The sequence below is a fragment of the Amblyomma maculatum genome, chromosome 1, assembly GCF_055883805.1.
Source record: "Amblyomma maculatum isolate TAMU_Amacu chromosome 1, ASM5588380v1, whole genome shotgun sequence".
In the NCBI taxonomy this organism is placed as follows: Eukaryota; Metazoa; Arthropoda; class Arachnida; order Ixodida; family Ixodidae; genus Amblyomma; species Amblyomma maculatum.
In genome coordinates, this window is record NC_139344.1 from 55833275 (window position 1) to 55854690 (window position 21416).

Genomic DNA, 21416 nt, shown 5'->3' on the forward strand with positions numbered 1-21416 from the left:
CCAGCCGAACGGAGAGTCATCCAGCAGCACATATGCAACATACTTGACCAGCGAATCATTGCTTCGTCTTGTTGCCCTTGGTCCTCCCCTGTAGTCCGTTCGGTAAGATGCGTTCTTTACGACCGGCCAATCACCGCTCTCAACATGGCGCCGGTTAGCGAGCGGCTGATAGCGGAGGTCTGGGCTCTTCAGACTCAAAATGAGATGTGAAAGAAAAGACTGGACACACAAATTAAACACGAAAAAGAATAATGGGTATATTAACAATTAACCACTCGATTACAAATACATTTCTTCGTTTCGCACACGCACGTTCGTACACAGTTTTCAAACGTCCGCTCTCCGTGCTGACCCACCGCTCACTCCTTCGCACATTTCTTCACGGGCCCGCTCTCATTGTCGACGTACAGCGCACTCCTGCTCGGTGTCCCGTGATCGCACTCTCTCGCACCAAAACAGGCGTACGGTCCGCCTGCATCCCTGCTTGCGATTTTACCAGTGCCCCGGAGCGATCTTGGAGACGGGCCGGGGCGGTGACTCAAAGGCCGTACTACTGACATCAAAAAATGAGCCGGGGTGCGCAGCAGACACGGAAACGTCCGCGGAGCCTCGTACCCCCTCAGAAAATGCTGTTTTCTTTTTCTATTTTACGGTGAGCTTCTTTCAAACTTCGACGAGTCCGCACCAGCTCCGTTCTGTGGCCCGACCGCAACGTCGCCCCGCATCGGTCTTTCGCTGCAGGACAACTGTTTCCTCACTTGTCAACGGAGTCGATGGGCTGCGAGAATGCACGGGGATGAAGCGAGCATCCCCCGCCTCCATAACCTCACTTTTCTAAACTAGAGAAAACACTTGCTTGTTGAGAGCTTGTTCGCACATGAAAAAACGGATTGATAAACCACTTACTACTTTGACTCAGCGCACTGGTAATATGCAGCCAGGCATCGTTTTGCACTTCTCTCTGCGCTATTTCAGCTACTCGTAGTAGAGAGCCGGCCTCTGCCGATCCTTTTTTATGAGAGGCTGATAATTCCACAGCGAAGATTCCGCACTGCACATGATCAAGCTGTGGGCAGACACAATCACCGACATAACACCGGTGAGTCTAGACACTGCAGCAGAGTAGGAGCATTGGATGATGTCGCCTACAAGGGTTTGCGCGCGAAATCTGGGAGGACCGGAAGCCCCGTGACCGGAAAAGGAAAACCGAAACGGCTGTGCGCATTGGTCGCGCGTAACAGACGTATCTGTGCTAGTCGTAAAAGTCGCGGGTCCTCCAACATTTACGCCCATGCTGGCTGCGTACGTTGCGCATTTTACGCTCAATACGACAGCAGTCTGAACAGGCACATTACATTTTTTGCGCTTACGCTTACGATCCTTACGAACAATACGTGCGTTGCGCACGTAGTCTGAACGCGGCTTTACTCACCTCGACGTGTACCCTCTTCCCCGCCTCGACGATGCACTGGATCGCCTGAAGGGGGCCCGTTATTTTTCCACCCTAGATCTGCTCTCGGGCTACTGGCAGGTGCCTGTTCACCCCGATGATGCGGAAAAGACGGCTTTCGTGACTCCAACGGCCTTTACCAGTTCAACCGTATGCCCTTCGGTCTCTCGAATGCTCCAGCTACCTTTCAGCGCCTCATGGACCGCGTCTTGGGCAATATGAAGTGGACTATGGCGTTGGTCTATCTGGACGACGTAATTGTCTACGTGGCTACGTTTGAAGAACACCAAACGTGACTCAAACTCATCCTCGAAGCCCTTACCTCTGCTGGGCTTCGCTTAAAACCAATGGAATGTTTCTTCGGTTTTGCAGAGGTGACGTACTTGGGTCACGTTGTGAGCCGGCATGCCATCTCTCCTGACCCTGAAAAACTAAAAGCGCTAACGGCTTACGAAGCTCCCACCACCGCCAAGGAGCTCAAAAGTTTCCTTGGATTTTCTTCGTATATCCGTCGTTTCATTCCGGACTTTGCCAAGCGAAGTGCTCCGTTGACCGCCGTCCTGAAGAAGAATGCAGCGTGGAGTTGGACGCCGGTCCAACAGCTCACGTTCCTTGACGTCAAGCACGCCCTCCTCAAGCCTCCCACATTGACCCACTACGACGAATCGCCCCCATCGTCCTCCACACGGATGCCAGCCAAGATGGGCTCGGCGCTGTCCTTCTGCAGGAAGACTGGTCTGGCGACCACAAAGTTCTAGCTTATGCCAGCCGCCAGCTTTCCGACGTAGAGCGCCGCCGCCACTCTTCGGAACTCGAGTGCCTCGCCGTTGTCTGGGCCGTCGAGAAGTTCCGTCCCCACCTCTACGGCCGTCATTTTACCATCGTCACAGACAGTAGCGCTCTCACTGGCTGCAGTCTGCCAAACACATAAATGCCAAGATCGCACGCTGGTCACTGCAACTTCAAGAGTACGATTTCACCATAGTGCATTGGCGCGGTTCTGCCCATCAAGATGCCGATTTCCTTTCTCGCCACCCTTGTCCCGTGACGGCTTTGACGGATTTCAGGACTGCACAAACGCAAGACGCCGACATTGCGGCCATAGTCCAATCCCTTGGCACCGCTGCCGGCACAGGTCTCCGTAAACTGCGCTGGGTCTATCGAATTAAAGATAATCTCTTGTGTCATGTGAGGCGGCTCTGTGGTCGACCACTCGTGTGGTTGCCAGTGGGGCCAGCAACACTGTGGTCTAAAGTCTTGCGTGGCCTACACGACGCTCCCACAGCTGGTCACCTTGGTCGCGGCAAGACCTACGCACGAGTGTCGAGCGCTTTTGGTGGCCTAATATGTCTAGAGACGTCAAGGAACACGTTGCGTCCTGCCAGACGTGCCAATACCGGAAATCGTCCACACGAATAACCAAGCCATCCCCGCAGACTTTTTCGCTGCTGAGTTCACCTTTCGAACTGGTTAGACTGGACCATTCGGGCCCATTCCCGAAGACGCCCGCCGGAAACAGGTATATTCTGGTTGCGATCGACTACTTTTCCAAGTCGGTCGAAGCACTGCCCGTTCCAGACATCTCTTCCGCTCATGCCGTTTTGTTTGTGGAACAGCATCTCGTTCTTCGGCATGGTGTACCCCGACGCCTCATCACGGACCGTGGGAGCTGCTTTATGTCCCATGAATTTGAGCGAGTCCTCCGCTCCTTCGGCATTGCGCATTCCACTACATCCGTCAATCATCCCCAGTGCAATGGCCTCGTGGAGCGTGTTAACCGCACCCTCACGGATATACTCACCTCCTACGTGGCTCCGTCCCACAGAAACTGGGATCGTTTTGTTTCTGCGGCAGCTTTTGCACTCAACACTGCGAGGCAAGAAACAACGCATGTCACGCCGTTCTCAGTCGTCTATGGCAGAACACCCTCCATCCCTCTCGACGCGCAGTTGGGCCTTCCCCATCAGACTGCGTCACCAACTGACTCCGCCCAACAACTTCGTTACGCCCACCTCGACGCTCAGCGCAACTTTCTCACGGCTCATGCGCGTGTGCAAGTGGCCAATGCGGCAGCACCACCACTTCCCTCCTTCTGGTCTAATGACTTGGTCTTCGTTCGCCGCACAATCCGCGCGACTGGCCGTGCCACGAAGCTCATGCCCCGATACCGCGGCCCTTACCGTGTCGTTGAACGGCTCGGCCCCGTGACATACCGCCTCGAAGACCTCCCCGAGCATCGACCATGCGGTGTGCACCACATTTTCCCGGAGCATGTGTCAAAACATGAAGCGATATGTCAACAGCGGCAGCGTTGACTCCGACTTAGATACCGAGTCATCACCACTATTGTCGTCGCCTGCTGCCTCATTGCCTTCCCCATGAAATGCCGCCCCATAAGTGGAGCGCCTGCAGCAGCTCACCGACACTTTCTCCCCCCCCCCCCCCCCCTCCCCACTCGGTGGAAAGATGTTATGGCGCGCGCTGAGGAGCGCTGCGGCAGAAAAAGAAGAGGCGTGGGACGAGCGCGAGACTAGCGCGCGGCGCCAGCGCGAGGGTTAGAGAACAAAAGAAGAGCGCCGGGGCAAGTGGTGTTTGCCTGGTGTCCTCCGTTCTTCTGTGTCTATCTCTAGGCGGGCACAGCGTCCCACAACAATATGTACCGGTACGCATAAAGTTTGGCAGGCGTGTGAAGAAGTGAAGCAGCAGAAGAATAAGATGTGAGCACCATGAAGGCCGCATGCTATTAGGCACGTTCAAGTCCATATGAAACACCTGCCGACCAAGCTACGGAAGGGCGTAGTAAAGCTTTCACTTAAAATTGTGTGGTACCATGCAATTTCAGTATTGTCGAAAAGTATGTCACGTAGCGATCCCAAAGCTTATTACTGCTGTTAATATAAACATTTTGCACTTGTCATTAGGTGATCCTGCGGACATTGGGAATGTCTGTGAATAAAATGAACTGAGATTTTTACACCTCGCTTGTCCTCTTGAGCTTTCCTTGGAGCAAAGAACGCTGCGCAAGTGGAAGTTTTTCACTTCTAAATGCATTACATTCTTACGTTCAAAAAAAATTTATGGGGTACACTTAAGCTCTGCCTTTAAGGATATGAAAGAATAGTGTAGGCTACCATCCCACATATAAAGCCCCACTTTAACCAAGCCATATGGATGTGCCTGCATGGCCTATAAGGGTAACGTGAATGCAAGGATCCTGGCAGGCTAATTCTTATATCGCCCTCTGATATGAAAGGAGAGGCGTGAATTGGCACCTTCTGCCAAGCATAACATCAGGCAACCCTAACGCCAGTCATTGTGCGGCCATTTTAGCTGCCGGCTACCACCTGCCAGCACCACGCTAGTGATTTTTCAGTCACAGTGCCAATTCCGGATTTTCTGCCAAACGGGGCCTTTAATGCTATCGCGTTAAGAATGCTTTAAAGTATCGACTTATACTGTACAACCAGTCTGTCTATGTTCGTTCATGCTCCAGCACCTACACTTTCTTTTTCTCTCTTCGGTACAGGATCAGCAGTCACAAGTACTATCCATTCCATGGTTCTGCGTGAGAAACGGTGCCTGTTTTCAAAGCTTTAACTAAACTTTGATACTGTGTTCAGTCATTTATGGCTCTACTTTCTGCTGAATTGAATAAATAAAGCTTGAACTGCTGTCCTGAAATCTTGTGCTGTATTTATCTGGTACATACTACGCTAAAGGATTTCTAAATTGAATCATGGTAACAATGAATTTAAAAAGCCCATTACTGCATTATTTTCTGTCCAGAGAGAAATTTATTATGCAGTAATTGCTTTAATGTTAAGGTACACAGGGTAATCCAATTAACTTTGTGCTGAGCTTTAAAAAATGAAAACTTGCTCTACAAATGTGCAACTCATGCAGGGTGGTAGTCATCTCAGCCATCTTGACCATGCGATTTGGAAGCAATGCTTGTTGTGTTCTTCATTTTGTCCTGTCTTTCTGTGCTGTGAAGCATGAGCCTGATGAGCATTTTTTTTAAATGCTTCTAGTTAATCCTACTTTCACTCTGCCACCCTGTGTATGTGTGCGCCTCCTCCTGAAGCTTCACTGGTTGGAGGCAGCTGCCAGCCTCTACAGCATGTGTTAAGGTCATGCTAGGCTCGAGTGCATGTGACAGATGGCAGCAGCTATCTATGCCACTTTGCATTAAAAAGTGACACTGGCTCATTAAGGCACCTTGCTTCGCAGTAGTGTTATCTAGCAACTCTACTTTGTGAGTACCCTTAGCGTAAGGCATGCTGCACCCCTTGTGGAACTGAAAGCTTATGCGCTGTGCACGTGTGACAACTTTGTTTTCTACCAATTTTGCCATATTTTGTGCAAAAGTGGCATAAGTGATGAATTAGTGAACTTTTTAATGCTCTAGCATTTTTTGCATCATGTTTCATGTGACCAGAAAGCATGATCAGAAAATGTCCTTTGCACCTGTCAATCACCAAGAGATCGATAATGAAATTAATCACTGTTAATTAATCATGATAATTAAGAATCGATTTTTTATGGTTGGTCATAGTCAGTCAAAATTGGTCTATTAACATGACTATGACTAACTTTGACAAGCCGTCCTGCTGTGGTGGTGCAGTGGTCAGGGCACTAGACTACCGTGCTCAAGGATGCGGGACCAAATTCCGGCCGCGGCAGCCACTTTTCAATGGAGGTAAAAAGCAAGGCGCTCATGTGCTGTGTGATGTTGGTGCACGTTAAAGAACCTCAAGTGGTCAAAATTTTCGGAACCCTCTACTATGGTGTCTCTCATAGCCTGAGTTGTTTTGGGACATTAAACCCCCCAAACCAAACCAAACCTTAACAAACCATGGTTAATGAGCCATGCTTACAGTGTCTGACATAACAGCTCAATGTAGATGGCACCACTGGATGCCCAAGAAAGAAATGCTTTCGCATTGCCACACATAAGGAGGACTAATTGCCTTCAGAAATTCTTATTCATTGATATTGGTGCAAAATTTTAAATGTAGAAGTTGTACCGCAAGTTGAGAAATGTAGTTCCACTTTTCTTCATGGAGACTTCAGTGCGATTCCCTTGTTTGACTTAATACAGTGCCTGCAATATTTAAAAACTCACATCATTATGTCTTCTCATATCGTGTGTTAGCGCTTTCAAATGTACCTCAACAGAAACTAATTACACAAAGCTGCAATAAATGAACAGGCCACCACTCGCAGCAATAGTTCTGCTTTGAGCACAGGCACTTCGTTTTACAAGAATTGTGATGCCACAGCGTAGATGCGTGCACAGTAATTGGACTGCTCCTGTCCTGTGTGGTTGCAAGCTGACTGGAGAGTTGGTTTCAGATGCACAATGGCTCTTCCGTGGCTTTGTGAAGTACACATATCAGGGGAGTAAAGTTGAGACGAAAAGGAAGTTCCCTCATGTAGTGCCGCCATTATCAAACTAATCACTGTGGCCAGCATAGTTTTTCCTTGCGATGTCAAAAATGAGCGGAGTTTGGATTGGAGATTTAAAAATTGCGGTAGGTAACGCAGCTTCACAAAATTTTCACGCGGTTTTTAAAGTTTTGGAGCATTTTTCAGACAAAGTTTGGTGCTTAAGGAGTTGATGTAAGACAACTTTGGATCATATTCCCGAGGAGACGCTCAGAGTTTGTTTGAAAGTTCGGTTTTCGACTGTCTCTTTCCCTTCAAGTTGCAAGATCAAAGCATTCAAAATAAGAAGCTGTTCATAACAAAGAGGCACTTGCGCTCTCATGCATCTTGATGGAACTTTCATGCGTTGTATGGAAGGCCAAAGCTCCAAAAAGATTCGCCATATCGCCTCACGCACTTGTGAGCAAACGCGCCGCATTGAACTTACATTTGGAAATTTCATGGCAGGTTTTTCTTTCCACTACGAGAGCTATACCAGAACTGTGGACAGCAAGGCGTGCGAACGAAAACATCCCGAGAGAAATGACAGCAAGCGAACTGAAAGTTTTATTTTTATTCGCCGATTTTCTTGCGAGAACCGCTGGACTGGTTCAACGCTACGGGTTTACCCCCGTCTCATTTAGACCAAAACACGCTGCTCTGCTCACACCATTCTCAACCGTCATTTATAGAACAAAGGGCAGGTAAAGTGAATAGCAAACACCAAGACCGACTGAAATACAGACCTGCACAGAAAACAGGGTCCTATGGGACCTCGTGTGCCAACTTTCGTTACCTTTCTCGCTGTTGAGAGCGCTCAGTTAACCTGTTCGTCTGTCATTTTCATCATCATCAAATCACAAATTATTATAAACAAACTGTACCCAAATTAAAAAAAAAATATCTTTGCCCGAGTTCTACTTCGAAAATTTTGCCTTTTTGTATTTTAGCGGAGAGTGTTTATTGTTATAATGTTTTTCTCTCGCCAGAAGACATACCGCGATTCTGCTTTGTGTGACGGCACTGCAGTGCTGCAGTTACTCGCTGCACATGCGCAGAACAGGTGCTTGTGCATTACAGCGTGGACAGATAATTAAACTATAACAACGAAGAAAACTGACAGAACCAATAGACCCTTCTTATTAACAGATTTACAGTAGCGCCAGATAACCCGTAGTGTTCGTTCCCTAGCGGCGAAGGCTATGAAGGTGCGCGCTGGAGCAGTGCTATCTGTGCAGGTCTGTATTTCAGTCGGTCTTGGTAAACACACGCGATCACTCTGACGTTTGCTGTGTGGAGGTAAAAACGTATGCACATATGCTGCTCGAGCCGATGGCGGTCTCCCCATTTGTGGCCTCGCGTCGAGCTTACTACGTCACCAGGAAGGAGGTGGCCCAAACGGGACGATAGACCGACACGAGAAGAATGGAGCGGATGTTTGGCAACAGCTCTCCGGAGGGGTAAGCAGCGCGGCTGATTCTCTGATTCCGCCTTTCCCTCCTCAATTCCCTTTCCTAGCATGTCACTGAATCATAAATGCCATCTAATTGATCTGCTTTTCATTCAAGGGTCCCCTCCCCATCGCATTGACCCCATAGGGGGTCTCGCTAGCAAAACAGCAGCAATGGCTGCTTATTTCGCGTCGCTCCGGGAACACGATCCCCACAAGGTTCTCTCCAGCAGCATGAGCATTGCTCATACTTGTTCCCTATCCTGATTCCCACTCTGCTTTGCTTCGGCGCCACTGCAAATTGGCGCTTGTTCAGTATCGAAGGCTGTACATGCCTCGGACACAGTAAATGTCAATAAGGCTTTCGACAGTATTTCCCATAATTATATCCTTGCAATTTTCTCCACAGCTAAATTCTATACCTATCATTACATCGTGTACGTGACTGACTGTGGGAGGCATTGTGTTCACCTGTGATGGTGACTGCAACTCTTCAGGCTTCCAGTCTTCTGCGCCATTCGCCAGCAGCTAAACACTCCTTGGCTTCCATGTTGAGCGCTGTCACTCGGATGGATGGATGGAATATAGGAGCGTCCCCTTTGTAACGGGGAGAAAATGAGCTATCAGGCTCATTTTTCTCCCTATATCTTAATTATTGTTTTGGTTAACTATGCCATCATTCTCGCGGAAGGCAAGAAGCGCCGCCTGGCGGCGTTGGAGCGCACTAGTTCCCGCTTGGTCCTCAAGCTGACTGCAGATGGGTGACGGTCACACTAATTGAGTGACTTAACTATTTTAGTCTGGTACTTTCAAATTGCGCGCCAGTCGCAGTATCTGTCACACGAGGCGGCCCACAAGCTGGCTCGAGATCTCTACCGCTGAGCCGCTACAGGGCCCCTTGATGACCGAGGGAGCGGAGAGCGCTTGCTAAAATATGGGGAAATCATGCAGCACTATAGATTGGATCATAGACTGGTACCCCCGCCAGACCCGAAATTTAACAGCAGACAAGCAGTCGCGTGGAGGCGACTGCGAACTTATACATATCCGCACCCGGTTATGGTGAACCACATATATCTGAGGCCAGGAGGGATAAGTGCAATCTTTGTGGGGCGAGGGGGACCCTCGACCGCATAATATGGGAATGCCTGCATTCTCCCAGGGGGACGCACAATATAGGGAACCTGCGCTGGAGTTTTCCGCGTACCGCCAGCGCCGCCAAGTGGCCGTCGCGCCACTATCTTGGTCGGACGGCTGAGACCGCCGCGGAGGCGCCGAAGAGCGGCTAATTTATCGCGAAGCAAAGGCATGCTGCTTCGTTAAAAAGTGCTCTATTACGATAACAAGATTGCTGTGTATTCCATTCCACCGCAATCGTACAAAACACAGTGGCGGTAGAACTCGGCTGGATTCAGGAGACTCCATGAGTAAGGAGGATTGTTGAGGCGCTACTTATTACGCTTTATAACGTGGCTTCGCCTGTCATAGCGTACATACAGAGTTCTGTTTATTCGCTTTTACCATTTGCACAATCTGATGAGAACGTGTTGTGAAGGGCGCCTTTTAGAGCTGGCGTGGGCTTGAGGTTCACGCGCGAACATCGAATCATTGGGCGTTGCTCGTGCACTTGAGTGGGCCGTTGCACGATGAACGGCAACTCAAAGTCAATAAAGGACGAGAGTAAGTGGCATCCTGGTTTGCATATTGCAAACATCTAGAGATGAAAAGACGAAAGAGTTAGCCCATTAACCGAATACACAGTATTTTCGAAAGTGCAAAGTCAGGTGATGCCCTAACCGGCATGCTTTCACACTTCTTCCCGATTTTAACTATCGCAAGTCCCTACTGACCCTTCAACATTTCTCTATGGGTCAGTAAGTGAGCCTTCCTTGAAAATAACTCTCCAATTATAGAATTAATTCATTCACTATTTGCTTCGAATAAAAGACGTATTGCTTCAGGAGCACAGAAAACTCTTTTTGCGTTTAAGTTGGATGTTTTAATTTGATGGCTGACGTATCGCTGAAAACATTCGTGTAATATTTGTTTTGCACACGTACAATTTTATAGTTAGTCTTCATGCTCAATTCAGAACAACTTGCGTATTGGTTATACGATCTAGTTGCTTCACGCTGAATGATTGTTGGATAGCATGTATGCTGCTGTCACCATGATTGCTCGTCTTATTTAGGCACGAAATAATCTAGATACTCTGATCTCTAATCGCAGTCGGCTCACAGGGTAGCTTGGGGAGGGGGGGGGGGTGCGCCAATGTATGATCACGCACATCATACCATTAAATGGTGCATGCTGCAATTTTCATTCTGTACAAAGAACAAAGCATAGCAATTTTGTTGTTTCATGTTCGCGCTATTTTTTTTTTGTACTAACTATCACCGATGCTAACCCCATCTTTCGATGCAGTTCATTCTTGTCTCTTAAGATAGAGAGTGCGAGTTTAGACTAAGAAGATTTAAGATATGGCAACTCTCCCACATGCTCTCTCATTGTAGGGCGCTGATAATTACCACCCAAAATTTATCAGCGGAACAAATGTAACAAATGTGGCCACTTAACTATTTACTGTCCTGTGCGAGCCTTTTCAATCGATGATTCGCAGCGGATTTCGGTTTTATTCGCTTCGATGAATGAACAAAATACACTTCAAACCATCAATTGAAAGTCGTTCGCTGTCGTAAACAGGCAAGTGTCGAAACGCGACTACAGGCCTTTGTTTCTAGATGCGGTCAACTGCATCGCCCTAAATAACGTGCATTATATTTTGCAACACACGAGGCACCTTTTGGTCGAGAAATTTTCTCATCATGAAGCGGTTGAATCATTACTGTTTTTTAAAGGGCAGTAGATAAATCGAAGTGTCTAAAGGTACGTCCGACGGACCCGGTGCGTTTTTCTTCGGGATACGGCGGACGGATCCGGGAAATATTTTTCAGAGGTACGGCGGACGGACCCGATCAGGTGTTTACGTCGTTGGGAAAGCCGGACGGATTCGGGAGGTGTACGGTGGGGTTTGTTCGTACTAAAGTGCTGAGCTCACTCTCCGGCGACGGCGCGCGCTGCCCTGTCTCCGAAAACGGCAACAGGTTTTTGCTTTCAAAAGGGCCCGCGATGAGGCGCTGCCGTCTTCTATGGAAGCCTCCGCTGCCTCAGCCGATAGTGTGCAGGCTTCGCGCTCCGCTGTGTTTCAGCTGTGCCTTCCATATGAGCCACTTTTTGCGCTTATAGAAAATATGTCTGTAGGAAGTATATTGCGCTTCTTGCTGTTGCGTGTGAAATGGCACCACGCCGTTCGAACCACTGTTTTGCGCCTGGATGCAAAACGGGCTACGTTCACGTGAAAGGTGTGCCAAAGCCGTCCTTGTTCAGCGTGCCCAAGGATCAAGCATTTCGAAAACTCTGGGAAAAGAACCTACACCGAGCGGACAAGCCCCTCGAAGACATAAGCGCCGTTTGCGAGCTACACTTTGAGCCGCGCTACATAATTCGCGATTATGTGCACATCATTGACGGCAAGGAAGTGCGAATCCCACGTGGGAAGCCACTACTTAGCACTGACGCTGTTCCGACTATACTCCCGAATCTACCTGCTTATCTGACGAAGACAGCAGTGAAAGAGAGGCCTCCTCGGAAAAGAAAGTCCGAGGGTTGTGCGTCGTTGGGGAAGCGCAGACCGTGCCCCAAAAGTGACTCGACCGTGCCGTGCACAAGCATTGCAATAATTGCAGAGCAATGTACTGCAGCTTCGAGAGAGGCAAGCACTGAGCCGGACGCCGGTGAAGAATTTTCTGTCTCAGTATGTCCGCAGGATGAGCAGGAATCCATGGCATTATTTACCAGTCTTCAGGTACCATCGAGGCAGTGGACGAAGCACAGCTTCCCTGGCCACGGCGGTGTCGTGTACTGCACGTCAGTGTTGACATCGAGAAATGAAGTGCGCTCCGAAAAAGTAATAATGTTCTTTCAGTCACACGTGCAAAGTTACTACAAAGTGTTCGTGAGAGGAATCCTGCTTAAAGAAAGCACGCTGAAAACAAGAGTGGAAGCAGAAGACGTGTTGAAAGCAGCTGACTCCATGTGTGTGTGCTCTGGAGCGATGCGAAGTGAAGATTATGAAGAACGATTTTTTACAAAGAACCTTAAATCCCACGTGATGGCACTTGAGCAAACGTACTTCAGCAGCAATTGCCTGGGCCAGGTCGCCGAAAGAGGTATTTATGATGTATACTTTTTGACTAGTTAGACAATTCATTTGATGCTGTCATAACTGATTTTTTTTTCTTTTTTTTACCCTGCGGGAACCTAATTCATTGCACCTTTCTTGCAGGTATACAGTGTGTGTCTTGCCGCTATCTGAAACGAGCACTGCAGACCAGACGATGCAGAGTCAAAAGAACGGACAGAAAGAGCTGCCGATCTCTTGTGCAGAAACTGCGAGCTGCATCCAAAAGGAGCAAGAGGCTATTTGTTCGCCTGGGAGATGTGAAAAATCAGCTCGCAAAAATGCGAGAAAAAAATACTGCCATACAAGAAGAAGTTTTGGAAGTACATATTGCAAAACTACCACCCAGACAGCAGGAAGCTGTTCGACAGTGCTTTGCAGCTTCAAAAGTGAAGCCCAATGGATTGCGTTATACCAAAATGTGGGTTTAGGTTGCTTGATAATGAAAATGAAAAGTCCTCGTCTGTATGAGCACCTTTGCAGCAATAACATCCTTTCCCTGCCATGCAAATCAACCCTCAAGCGCTATGTGTCAGCATATCGGACTGTGTTTGGCTTCAGTGACAAAGTTTTGAAGCAACTGAAGGCGAAATCAGTTGAGCTTGATACCTGGAAGAGACATGGCGGATTAATTATAGATGAACTGAAGCTGTCGGAGCATTTTTCGGTAAAAACTTCAGGGATTATTGAGGGTTTTGTGGACTTAGGCCCTTTCACAACAGCCAAAGACAAAGGTATACCATGTGACCATGGCATGGTTATACTTTTTGTTCCTAAATGGAGCCAGATTATTGGCTATTTTGCCACACGTGGAAACATGAAGGGAGACACACTTGCTAAGGTAGTTATTGAGGCAACTATATTAGCCGAAAAGAGTGGACTTTTTGTGGACTTCATCACATGTGATGGCGCAAGCTGGAATAGAAGAATGTGGAAGATAATGGGAATTCAAGCAACAGCTGACTCTACCACTTCCAAAATCCAGCACCCCAGCGATGCATCACGAAACCTGTTTTTTATATCCGATTTTCCTCACCTCATCAAGTGCCTGCGCAACTCACTGCTCAAATCTGGATTCAACACTCCAGCCGGCCATGTAAGTTTCATATTTATTGCATATATCATATCCAGGATTTCATTATTCTATTACTTGGCCTTGAAGCTTAACAGTGCAATGTAACATGACCCTATTAAATTTCTTTCTAGGTGGATATGCAGCATGTGAAGGAGGCCCACAAATTGGATTCTTGCAATGTAACCCTCAAAGTGATGCCAGGCATAACGCGCTGTCATATTGTGCCAAATGGGTTTGAAAAGATAGGGTCAGTTATGCCTTCCAGCTTTCTGGCACAAAAGTCCTCCAAGCTTTTCACCTGTACAGAGACAAGCTAGAAGCTACTCTTGGAAGGATGGCTGCAACACAGGAATTCTTCAGGTGAGATGCCTATTTTCACATGTGCTACTCAATTTGAAAAGTAATTAAACATTTTGTATGATTCCAGTTTTGTTAACTGGGAATGGTGTTTTAGCCTAACATTTCATGCAGTGGAAGCGACAAAATATTGAATAAGTGCTATTTTTTATGTATTTCAGCAAAGTCCACCAGCTGATATCTGTGATGACATCGCGGTTTCCTGCCGAAGCCCTCTGGCCAGGTTCGCGTGGAACAACTGTGCTGCAGGATTTTTTATCCTACCTTAAAACATGGGAGGAGCATGCAAAAGGGGCAGGTGGCTTTCTTAGCGAGTCGACTGCAACTGGCCTACGTGTGACCATTTCAAGTGCACTTGGTTTACTTGATTATTTGACTCAAAAAGTTGAATTTAGGTACCTAATGACATCAAAAACTAGCCAAGACCCTCTTGAAAACCTATTTGGAATCATCAGACAGTCATCTGGCAGTAATGACCATCCAACGCCAACTCAGTTTTTGATTATCGTTAACTGCTTGTCATTTTATGGGCTTGTCAAAAGTGTCAGTCAAGGCAACTGTGAGCAGGGCATGCTGGGCTCCGTCCTAGAAATTGATAGTATAGAAGACACTGTGCAGAATGAAACAAGCGTGCATTTGGCACTGACTGCTGATGCAAACAAACGCACTGCAGTTCCATCCTCCCAAGATCATGACCAGCACATTGCTAGGAGTGATTCAAGAATAATATTTCACATTGCTGGCTATGTCGCAAAAAAGTGCGTTGTAAAGACCAATTGTCAAGACTGTTTGACACTTCTGACGATGCCAGCCCCAGGTGAAACTTTCCAGCTCGCACGACTGACACAGTTCTGTGACAATGGAGGGCTCCTTTATCCGACTGGTTGCTTGTTTGGCTTTGTAAAGAAGCTTGAGGACTTGTTCACAGGCTGCTTCTCTCGTGAACAGCTGCACTCAGACAGTGTTTTAGATGTGCTGACAGTTGTGAAAGACAGACTTGGTCAAGAGGTTGGCTGTTCCAGCCATGCTTCGACTCTGTCTGCAAAAATAATCAAATTCTATATAATCACACAACTGCACTTCTACATTAAAGGTATAAATCTTGACAAGGCAGGGAAGCGCCAAAAGGCAAAGCATTTGAAGCTGAGCCGCTGCTCTTGAAATATGCTTGCTGTTTGTGAGTCTGCTCTTTGCTCAAGAAAATAAACTTTTCTTGGAGATTTTCCAACCATTTGGGTCTCCGCCGTTTTCTTCACACTTTTATTTTCATGAAATGTTCCTTTAAAAATATAAAAGTGAATGCACCAACATCAGTCTGTGGAAAGGCAGAAAAAGAAAAATCTGATATACGCTGTAGTGCCAGCAGAATTAACTCCTTTTCACATTGGAGTATTATTAGATTAAGCAACCGTTGATGTAGAGATGCATGATTTCTAGCACAGATATGGCAAGTTGGAATCCTTAGACTGTTTAGTTTACCTAACCCCGCCGCAGTGGCCAGTGGACGTTGCCCTCGACGGCTGAACTCAAGGATGCAGAATCGTATTCTGGCCGTAACGGCAGTTTTTCTATGGAGGCGAATAGCAAGGTGTCCGTGTTCTGTGCGGTGTCAACACGCGTTCAAGAACCCCAGGTTGTCTAAATTTCCGCTCAACTACGGCGTATCTCGCAGCCCGAGTCGCTTTATGTTAAACCGAGCAAAACCCCTAAAATTAAGATTTCTGTCCACCCTTCTTTTCAAATCCCCCTCCTTTTTTTTCTTTCACATGATACGCAGCAAGAGTATGAAATTTAAAATGTAACAGTAAACGTGTCTAATTATATATTCAACTGCTGCAAAAAGGTTAGGGCAGCGCACCAGCACCTGTTCAATATAACTGCTGGTTTTGGCAAAAAGATAAGGGATTTATTATAAACACGTAGGCCTATTATTGATATACGCCCGTGAAAATATACCTGGCCCTTCCGAATGCATGAAAACTAGGAGAGCTTTAGTTTGCTTCTAATATGAGAGCCTTTTCCCTCAATGCCAATCTGGCGAGTTTCCGCTGATAACGGGCACAAGCTGAGCGAAACCTAGCTGCGTCGCCACAATGGCAGTGAAAGCAAAAGTCTTCCTATATAAAAAAAAATTCTGACAAACGAGCATTCCACTATGGCAGCGGTGACTATCCACTTTTCGCGCAGCCAGCCACCAAATCTGAAGCGGCCGCTTACATTGAAGATGATGGTGGCGCCACCTTGCGGGTGAGACATGCGACACTGGACGGCGCTCAGTCAGCCCACTACCCAATATTCTATACTCCGTTTCATACATCAGGTAAAAAAAACAGGAGGCGTATCACTACGCGCTCGTTCTGTGCCCGAGTGGTTCCTGCGGGAACGGGCTCTATTCCGAGCATACACGTTTGCAATAACTCGCTTCGCATGCCTAGACATCTTCGCAGTGCGGATCTTGTAGAAAAAATGCGCACCGAAGAACCATTTCCTCAAAAAGAGATGCGCAGCGTGAAGGGCACAGCCAGCGCCATCTAGTGGCACAGCTGCCAAGGTTGCGGAGCAGCGAAAACGCGGCACGAACGAAAACGACATAAAAAAACATACAAATTCACCGAATCCAACCATTTCTCCCTAAAAAAAGGTGCTTTTCATGAAGTTGATGGCAAATGTAAGATGCATTAAGCTTGCAGACAAAGCAACTATCATTTCATCTCGTCAAGAGCAGGCACTATTTTTTCATCGCGGATGCGGAGAGCGCCAACAAGAGCTGCAGCTTTGGCAGTGTTGCACTTGATGTATGAAACGGCACTTTATCCGTACTCAACGCATTTTTCTCCGAGGAGTAACTCGGGGTGCGACGCGCGCGCCCCTCGCGGCGGGAAGAACAGTTTGGTAGGGAGACGTGCGCCCGGCCGTGCAGCGAAGACGCGACGGATCTGCTGTGCGTGGGGCGCATTCGCCGTTCGTTCTTTCGATTCGCGGCATTCTATGGTCACAAATGAATTGCTAGGTTGCAGTCCTTGAATTGCTGCTGTTGCACACATTTTCACTGACCTGATAAAATATTTTTCGTGTCACCGAATAAGCTTTACGAAGCGAAGCGACGCTAAGTGCGAATCGCTGCCATCCACCGAGCAGTGAGCTGGTAATCATGCCCGGGTATTGCAGCATCCAGATTTACCGCGAAGCATTTTTCCCGAAAGAGGACACACTGTACCTTTACCTGCATTAGCATCCTTTCTCAACCCGCAAAAAAAATTATATTTAAAGAAATTGGGCATCTCAAATTGGCATCAGCGCTACTAGGACCGCCGTGCACGCCTAGTGGGCCGCGCTCGTAGATGCAGTTCATTGCATAATTTTTATTTATGCTGTCCTGTGGTCTATATTCCCTGTCTACGATAGCTTGCATAAGCACTAGTACAACGCAGACAGTAATCAACAGGAATGGAGCGTTTTAATGGCGCATTTACTATGTTTTGCACATTAGTTTCGCGAAATTACCTTGGCAACTTTTCTTTTGCTTGCTTGCTTTCATTATTTTTTTCCTTCCTCTCAACTCGTTCCATTTTTTCTTTCCACATCCTTTCCTTCCACGCTTATGGCGCTACATTCCTTCTCCTCTTGGACAGCTTCTTTGTCCGTCTGCCAGCCTGACGTTATTTTTTTTTCCTCACCATCCTTCGCTGTCCGCTTCGCCCTCCTCTGTAGATGTGATTCATAAAGCCCCTGTCTGCCATTCCATACGCTTTATTCATTTAGTTGTGCTAATGACATTTCGATGTCTACTAGCTATTGAACCTCGAATGATATTTAAGCTGTTTCTCATGCGATACAGCTCAATTGAGACTATAGTAAAAAAGTAAGCAAAAGAAATCAATGTTATTTTCTTTTTTTACTTATTCGTGGACGCTCTGAACAGATCTTGCATTCAATACATGCCATCCTTCTCCAAAAAATTTGTCGAGCGGCTGGCTGCCACCTGTTACCTTCCCCTGTCAAAACTTAACTTTGTGGCAGAGGACTTGAAAGTACCGTTACAAAGGCATTAAGGATTGTTAAAAAAAAACAAAAACGAAAGAAAATTAGCATTCAAGTCCGGATGAGGCAGGACGTTCTTTCAACGAAAAAGAAAATTAAGCATGCTACAATTCTGACATGTGACAGAGAGAAGACATGCATGTGTATTAAACTGTAGATCGCTTGAGCAGTACTATATAAGGGAGCTTCCATTCTCATAGCTGTGTCGCTGTATCAGAGACCGCGTGCCATCTGCCATCTTTTCCTTTATCATCGAGAAAAGTGGCAACCGCCTCACCAGAAAACAGCTAAAGCTCTTCAAAATTCTGTCTGCATAATGTGACTGCGGCATTTTCAGGCCCCGGCAATCGTGTTCTCAAGTTTTGAGTCTTGTCGCTTCTTTTTAGGCTTTTTCTCTTTTCCGACTACATCTATTCCTATTTTTCTCCCACACTCGTTCCATCCTTCTCGGCCGCTCGATTCACCGCAGCTTTTTTTTTTTTTTTTTTTTCTCAACCACTCCAGCTTGGGGCGTTCGAGCTGGCCTTTGTGAAGCTGTACCACACTTGGGAGGAGGGGCGTTCGCCACAAATGTTTTTTGCATTTTCTACATTTTTACCGCGTTTTTTACGCCCCCCCACCCTTCCACTCTCTTTTTGCTCGGCCTTTTCCAACTGCGCGTGCTTCTGTCGTCTTCCGTTTCACGAGTCTCCAGCCTAGAAATAAACGTCCAGCGGGCGGCCAGGGCTCGTCCCTGTCTCTTTGTCTTGCATCGTGTGGCTCTCGCATTGTTTGTGCTTCTCTACGTCACTCGAGCAGGCTGGAACTGCTACCATTTCGCTGCGCAGGCCGCCTTTTTCAAGCGCGCGCCCAGCCCAGGTGGCCGCGCCGGCCGTGCGTCTCCCTATCAAACTGTTCCGGCGCTCACTCGTGGCGCTGCCCGTTCGCCGCGAGTGCTGCCCTCTGGGTTTCTGCACGGTGCCTATAGGTCTATTCCAACACGCTCAAAAGGCTGAGCTGGGCAGGTCAGCGGCTGCAGAGGAGCGGCGGGTTGGCGAGGTGGGTGTTTTCGGCGCTGACACTCTTGGCAGGACTGGACGAACCGACGAACATAACGGTACATCCCACGCCAGTAGTGCCGCTGTCGCAGGCGAGTGAAGGTTTTCAATATGCCGGCGTGGGCACACTGGGGATCGTCGTGGTAATGGGAGCAAATCACGGAGCGTAGATGGGTCGGAATTACAAGCAGCCACTTTCTACCATCTGGAAGGTAATTCCTACGGTAGAGGAGCTCGTCTCTGATGGCGAAATGGTGAGACTGGCGACGGAGAGTGCGGCAAGGAGGTCGTGAAGCGCCGCCAGATAAAAAATGAAGGAGGGAGGTGGTGGTGGTGAAAACGCTTAATAAAATATGGAGTTACATGAAGGTTGCTCTGGGGTCAGGCTTAGTGCCCTTCCCCTCACAAACACTAGGTGGAGTCCCTAGTACGGGACCCCAGTGGCTTCCGCTGCCGCCATTGCTCTTTTGACCAAGGCCTTTTGGGCTTTCAGGTCGGAGCAGGCGAGTAGGGTCGCCTCCCAGTCCTCCCGGGTGGTGTTTTGGTTAGGTGCAAAGGCAGGGTTGGAGGGGCACGCCCACACCATGTGGAAAAGGTCCGAGGACATTTCCTCGCAGTGTGGGCGCTCCCCGGAGAAGGCACTGTCAGTGTTTAAGTGACGCCGGGCACATCATAGTATTCGTAAGGAGGCGAAGAAACACGCGTTCCTCCGCTCTTGTTTACCCTTTACATGGGTGGGGGTAAATATTGTACCTGTTTTGGTACAGCTGCGTAATTTCTCTGAAAGTGTAGGCTGGTGTAAATTCTGAGGAGGAAGGAGACGAGGTTGCCCGGTTAGAAAGCGCGCGGGCGGCGGCATCTGCTGCCTCGTTTCCTTCTAGCCCAGAATGGGCCGGAGCCCAGACTATGAAGCGGCGGGATGGACTTTCCACGTACGAGCTGTTTTGCAGTAGTCGGTAGGTCAGGTCCGAGCTGTTTTTTAGTAGCCGGTAGGCCAGGTACGGGACCCAGCCCTGTTGAAAGTTCCTACACGCCCCTCGCGAGTCCGTTATGATTGTTTTGGAATCAGAATGTGTTGCTGCTAACGCGATGGCGACCTCCTCTGCCTGTGTTACGCTTCGGGCTTTAAATGTGAGCCCGTTTACCGTTTTGGACTCGTGGATCACTGCCGCCGTGTACCACCCGCCATGGTGCGGGCCGGACGCGTCCACATAGTACACTCCGGGTTTCCCTTCGTAGTGATGAGCTAAGGCCTCTGCCCTGGCCATGCGCCTACCCAAGGTGTGAGGCGATCCATGCGTCTTTGCGTTGCTCGGAAGTCATATCGGTGGGCATGTCGGTGGGATGTAGAACGGATATAGCAGGAGTGGCTTCAGACGGCAAGGGAGAACGTGAAAGAGCATCAGCGTGTGTACGACCAGAGCGATAGATGACATTAATGTCGTATTCTTGGAGCCTCAGAGCCCAACGGGCCAGTCGACCAGAAGGATCTTTCAAAGAAGACAGCCAGCAGAGGGAGTGATGATCGGTGACGACATCAAAAGAACAGCCATACAAGTAGGGGCGAAATTTTGCTATTGCCCAGAGAATAGCGAGACACTCTTTCTCGGTGACGAAATAGTTTGCTTCAGCTTTTGTTAGGGTCCGACTTGCGTAAGCGACAACGTACTCATCAAAGCCAGACTTCCGCTGAGCGAGTACTGCGCCGAGGCCGACGCCGCTGGCATCAGTGTGGATTTCCGTGAGAGAAGAAGGGTCGAAATGACGCAGGATTGGCGGAGTCGTCAGAAGGTGGCGGAGTGTCGCGAAGGCATCATCACAGTGCGGAGACCAGGCTGAAAGATCGTGGCTGGACAGAAGCTTGGTGAGAGGGTTGATGGTTGTGGCGAAATTGCGAATGAAGCGGCGGAAGTACGAGCACAGGCCGACGAAGCTGCGGAGTTCTTTCATATTAGTTGGCTTGGGAAATTCTGCCACAGCGCGTAATTTTGCCAGATCGGGAAGAACGCCATCCTTGGAGACGACATGTCCGAGTATGGTTAGCTGCCGTGTTCCGAAACGGCACTTCTTCAAATTTAATTCGAGGCCAGCGTCGGTCAGGCATCGCCGAACTGTCTCAAGGCGCTGGAGGTGAGATGGAAAATCTGGGGAAAAGATGACAACGTCGTCAAGGTAATAAAGGCAAGTGTGCCATTTGAGCCCTCTGAGTAGGTTGTCCATCATGCGTTCGAATGTGGCAGGGACATTGCACAGTCCGAATGGCATGACATTAAACTCATAGAGCCCATCGGGTGTGACGAAAGCGGTTTTTGGGCGATCGGCCTCTGCCATCGGCACCT

The 21416-nt window shown here is 48.3% G+C and overlaps 1 protein-coding gene across 2 annotated transcripts in view; it reads left to right on the plus strand.

Moving 5' to 3' along the window:
• The window catches only part of LOC146202409 (aldo-keto reductase family 1 member B1-like), a 59520-nt gene extending 54389 nt beyond the window's left edge, over positions 1-5131 (plus strand). For both annotated transcript variants that reach the window (XM_084588159.1, XM_084588158.1), the window contains one exon: positions 4977-5131. In XM_084588159.1, coding sequence (XP_084444285.1) covers positions 4977-5019 — 43 coding nt within the window. In that variant the 3' untranslated portion in view covers positions 5020-5131. The remainder of the gene's footprint in view (positions 1-4976) is intronic.
• Positions 5132-21416: the final 16285 nt, after the last annotated feature.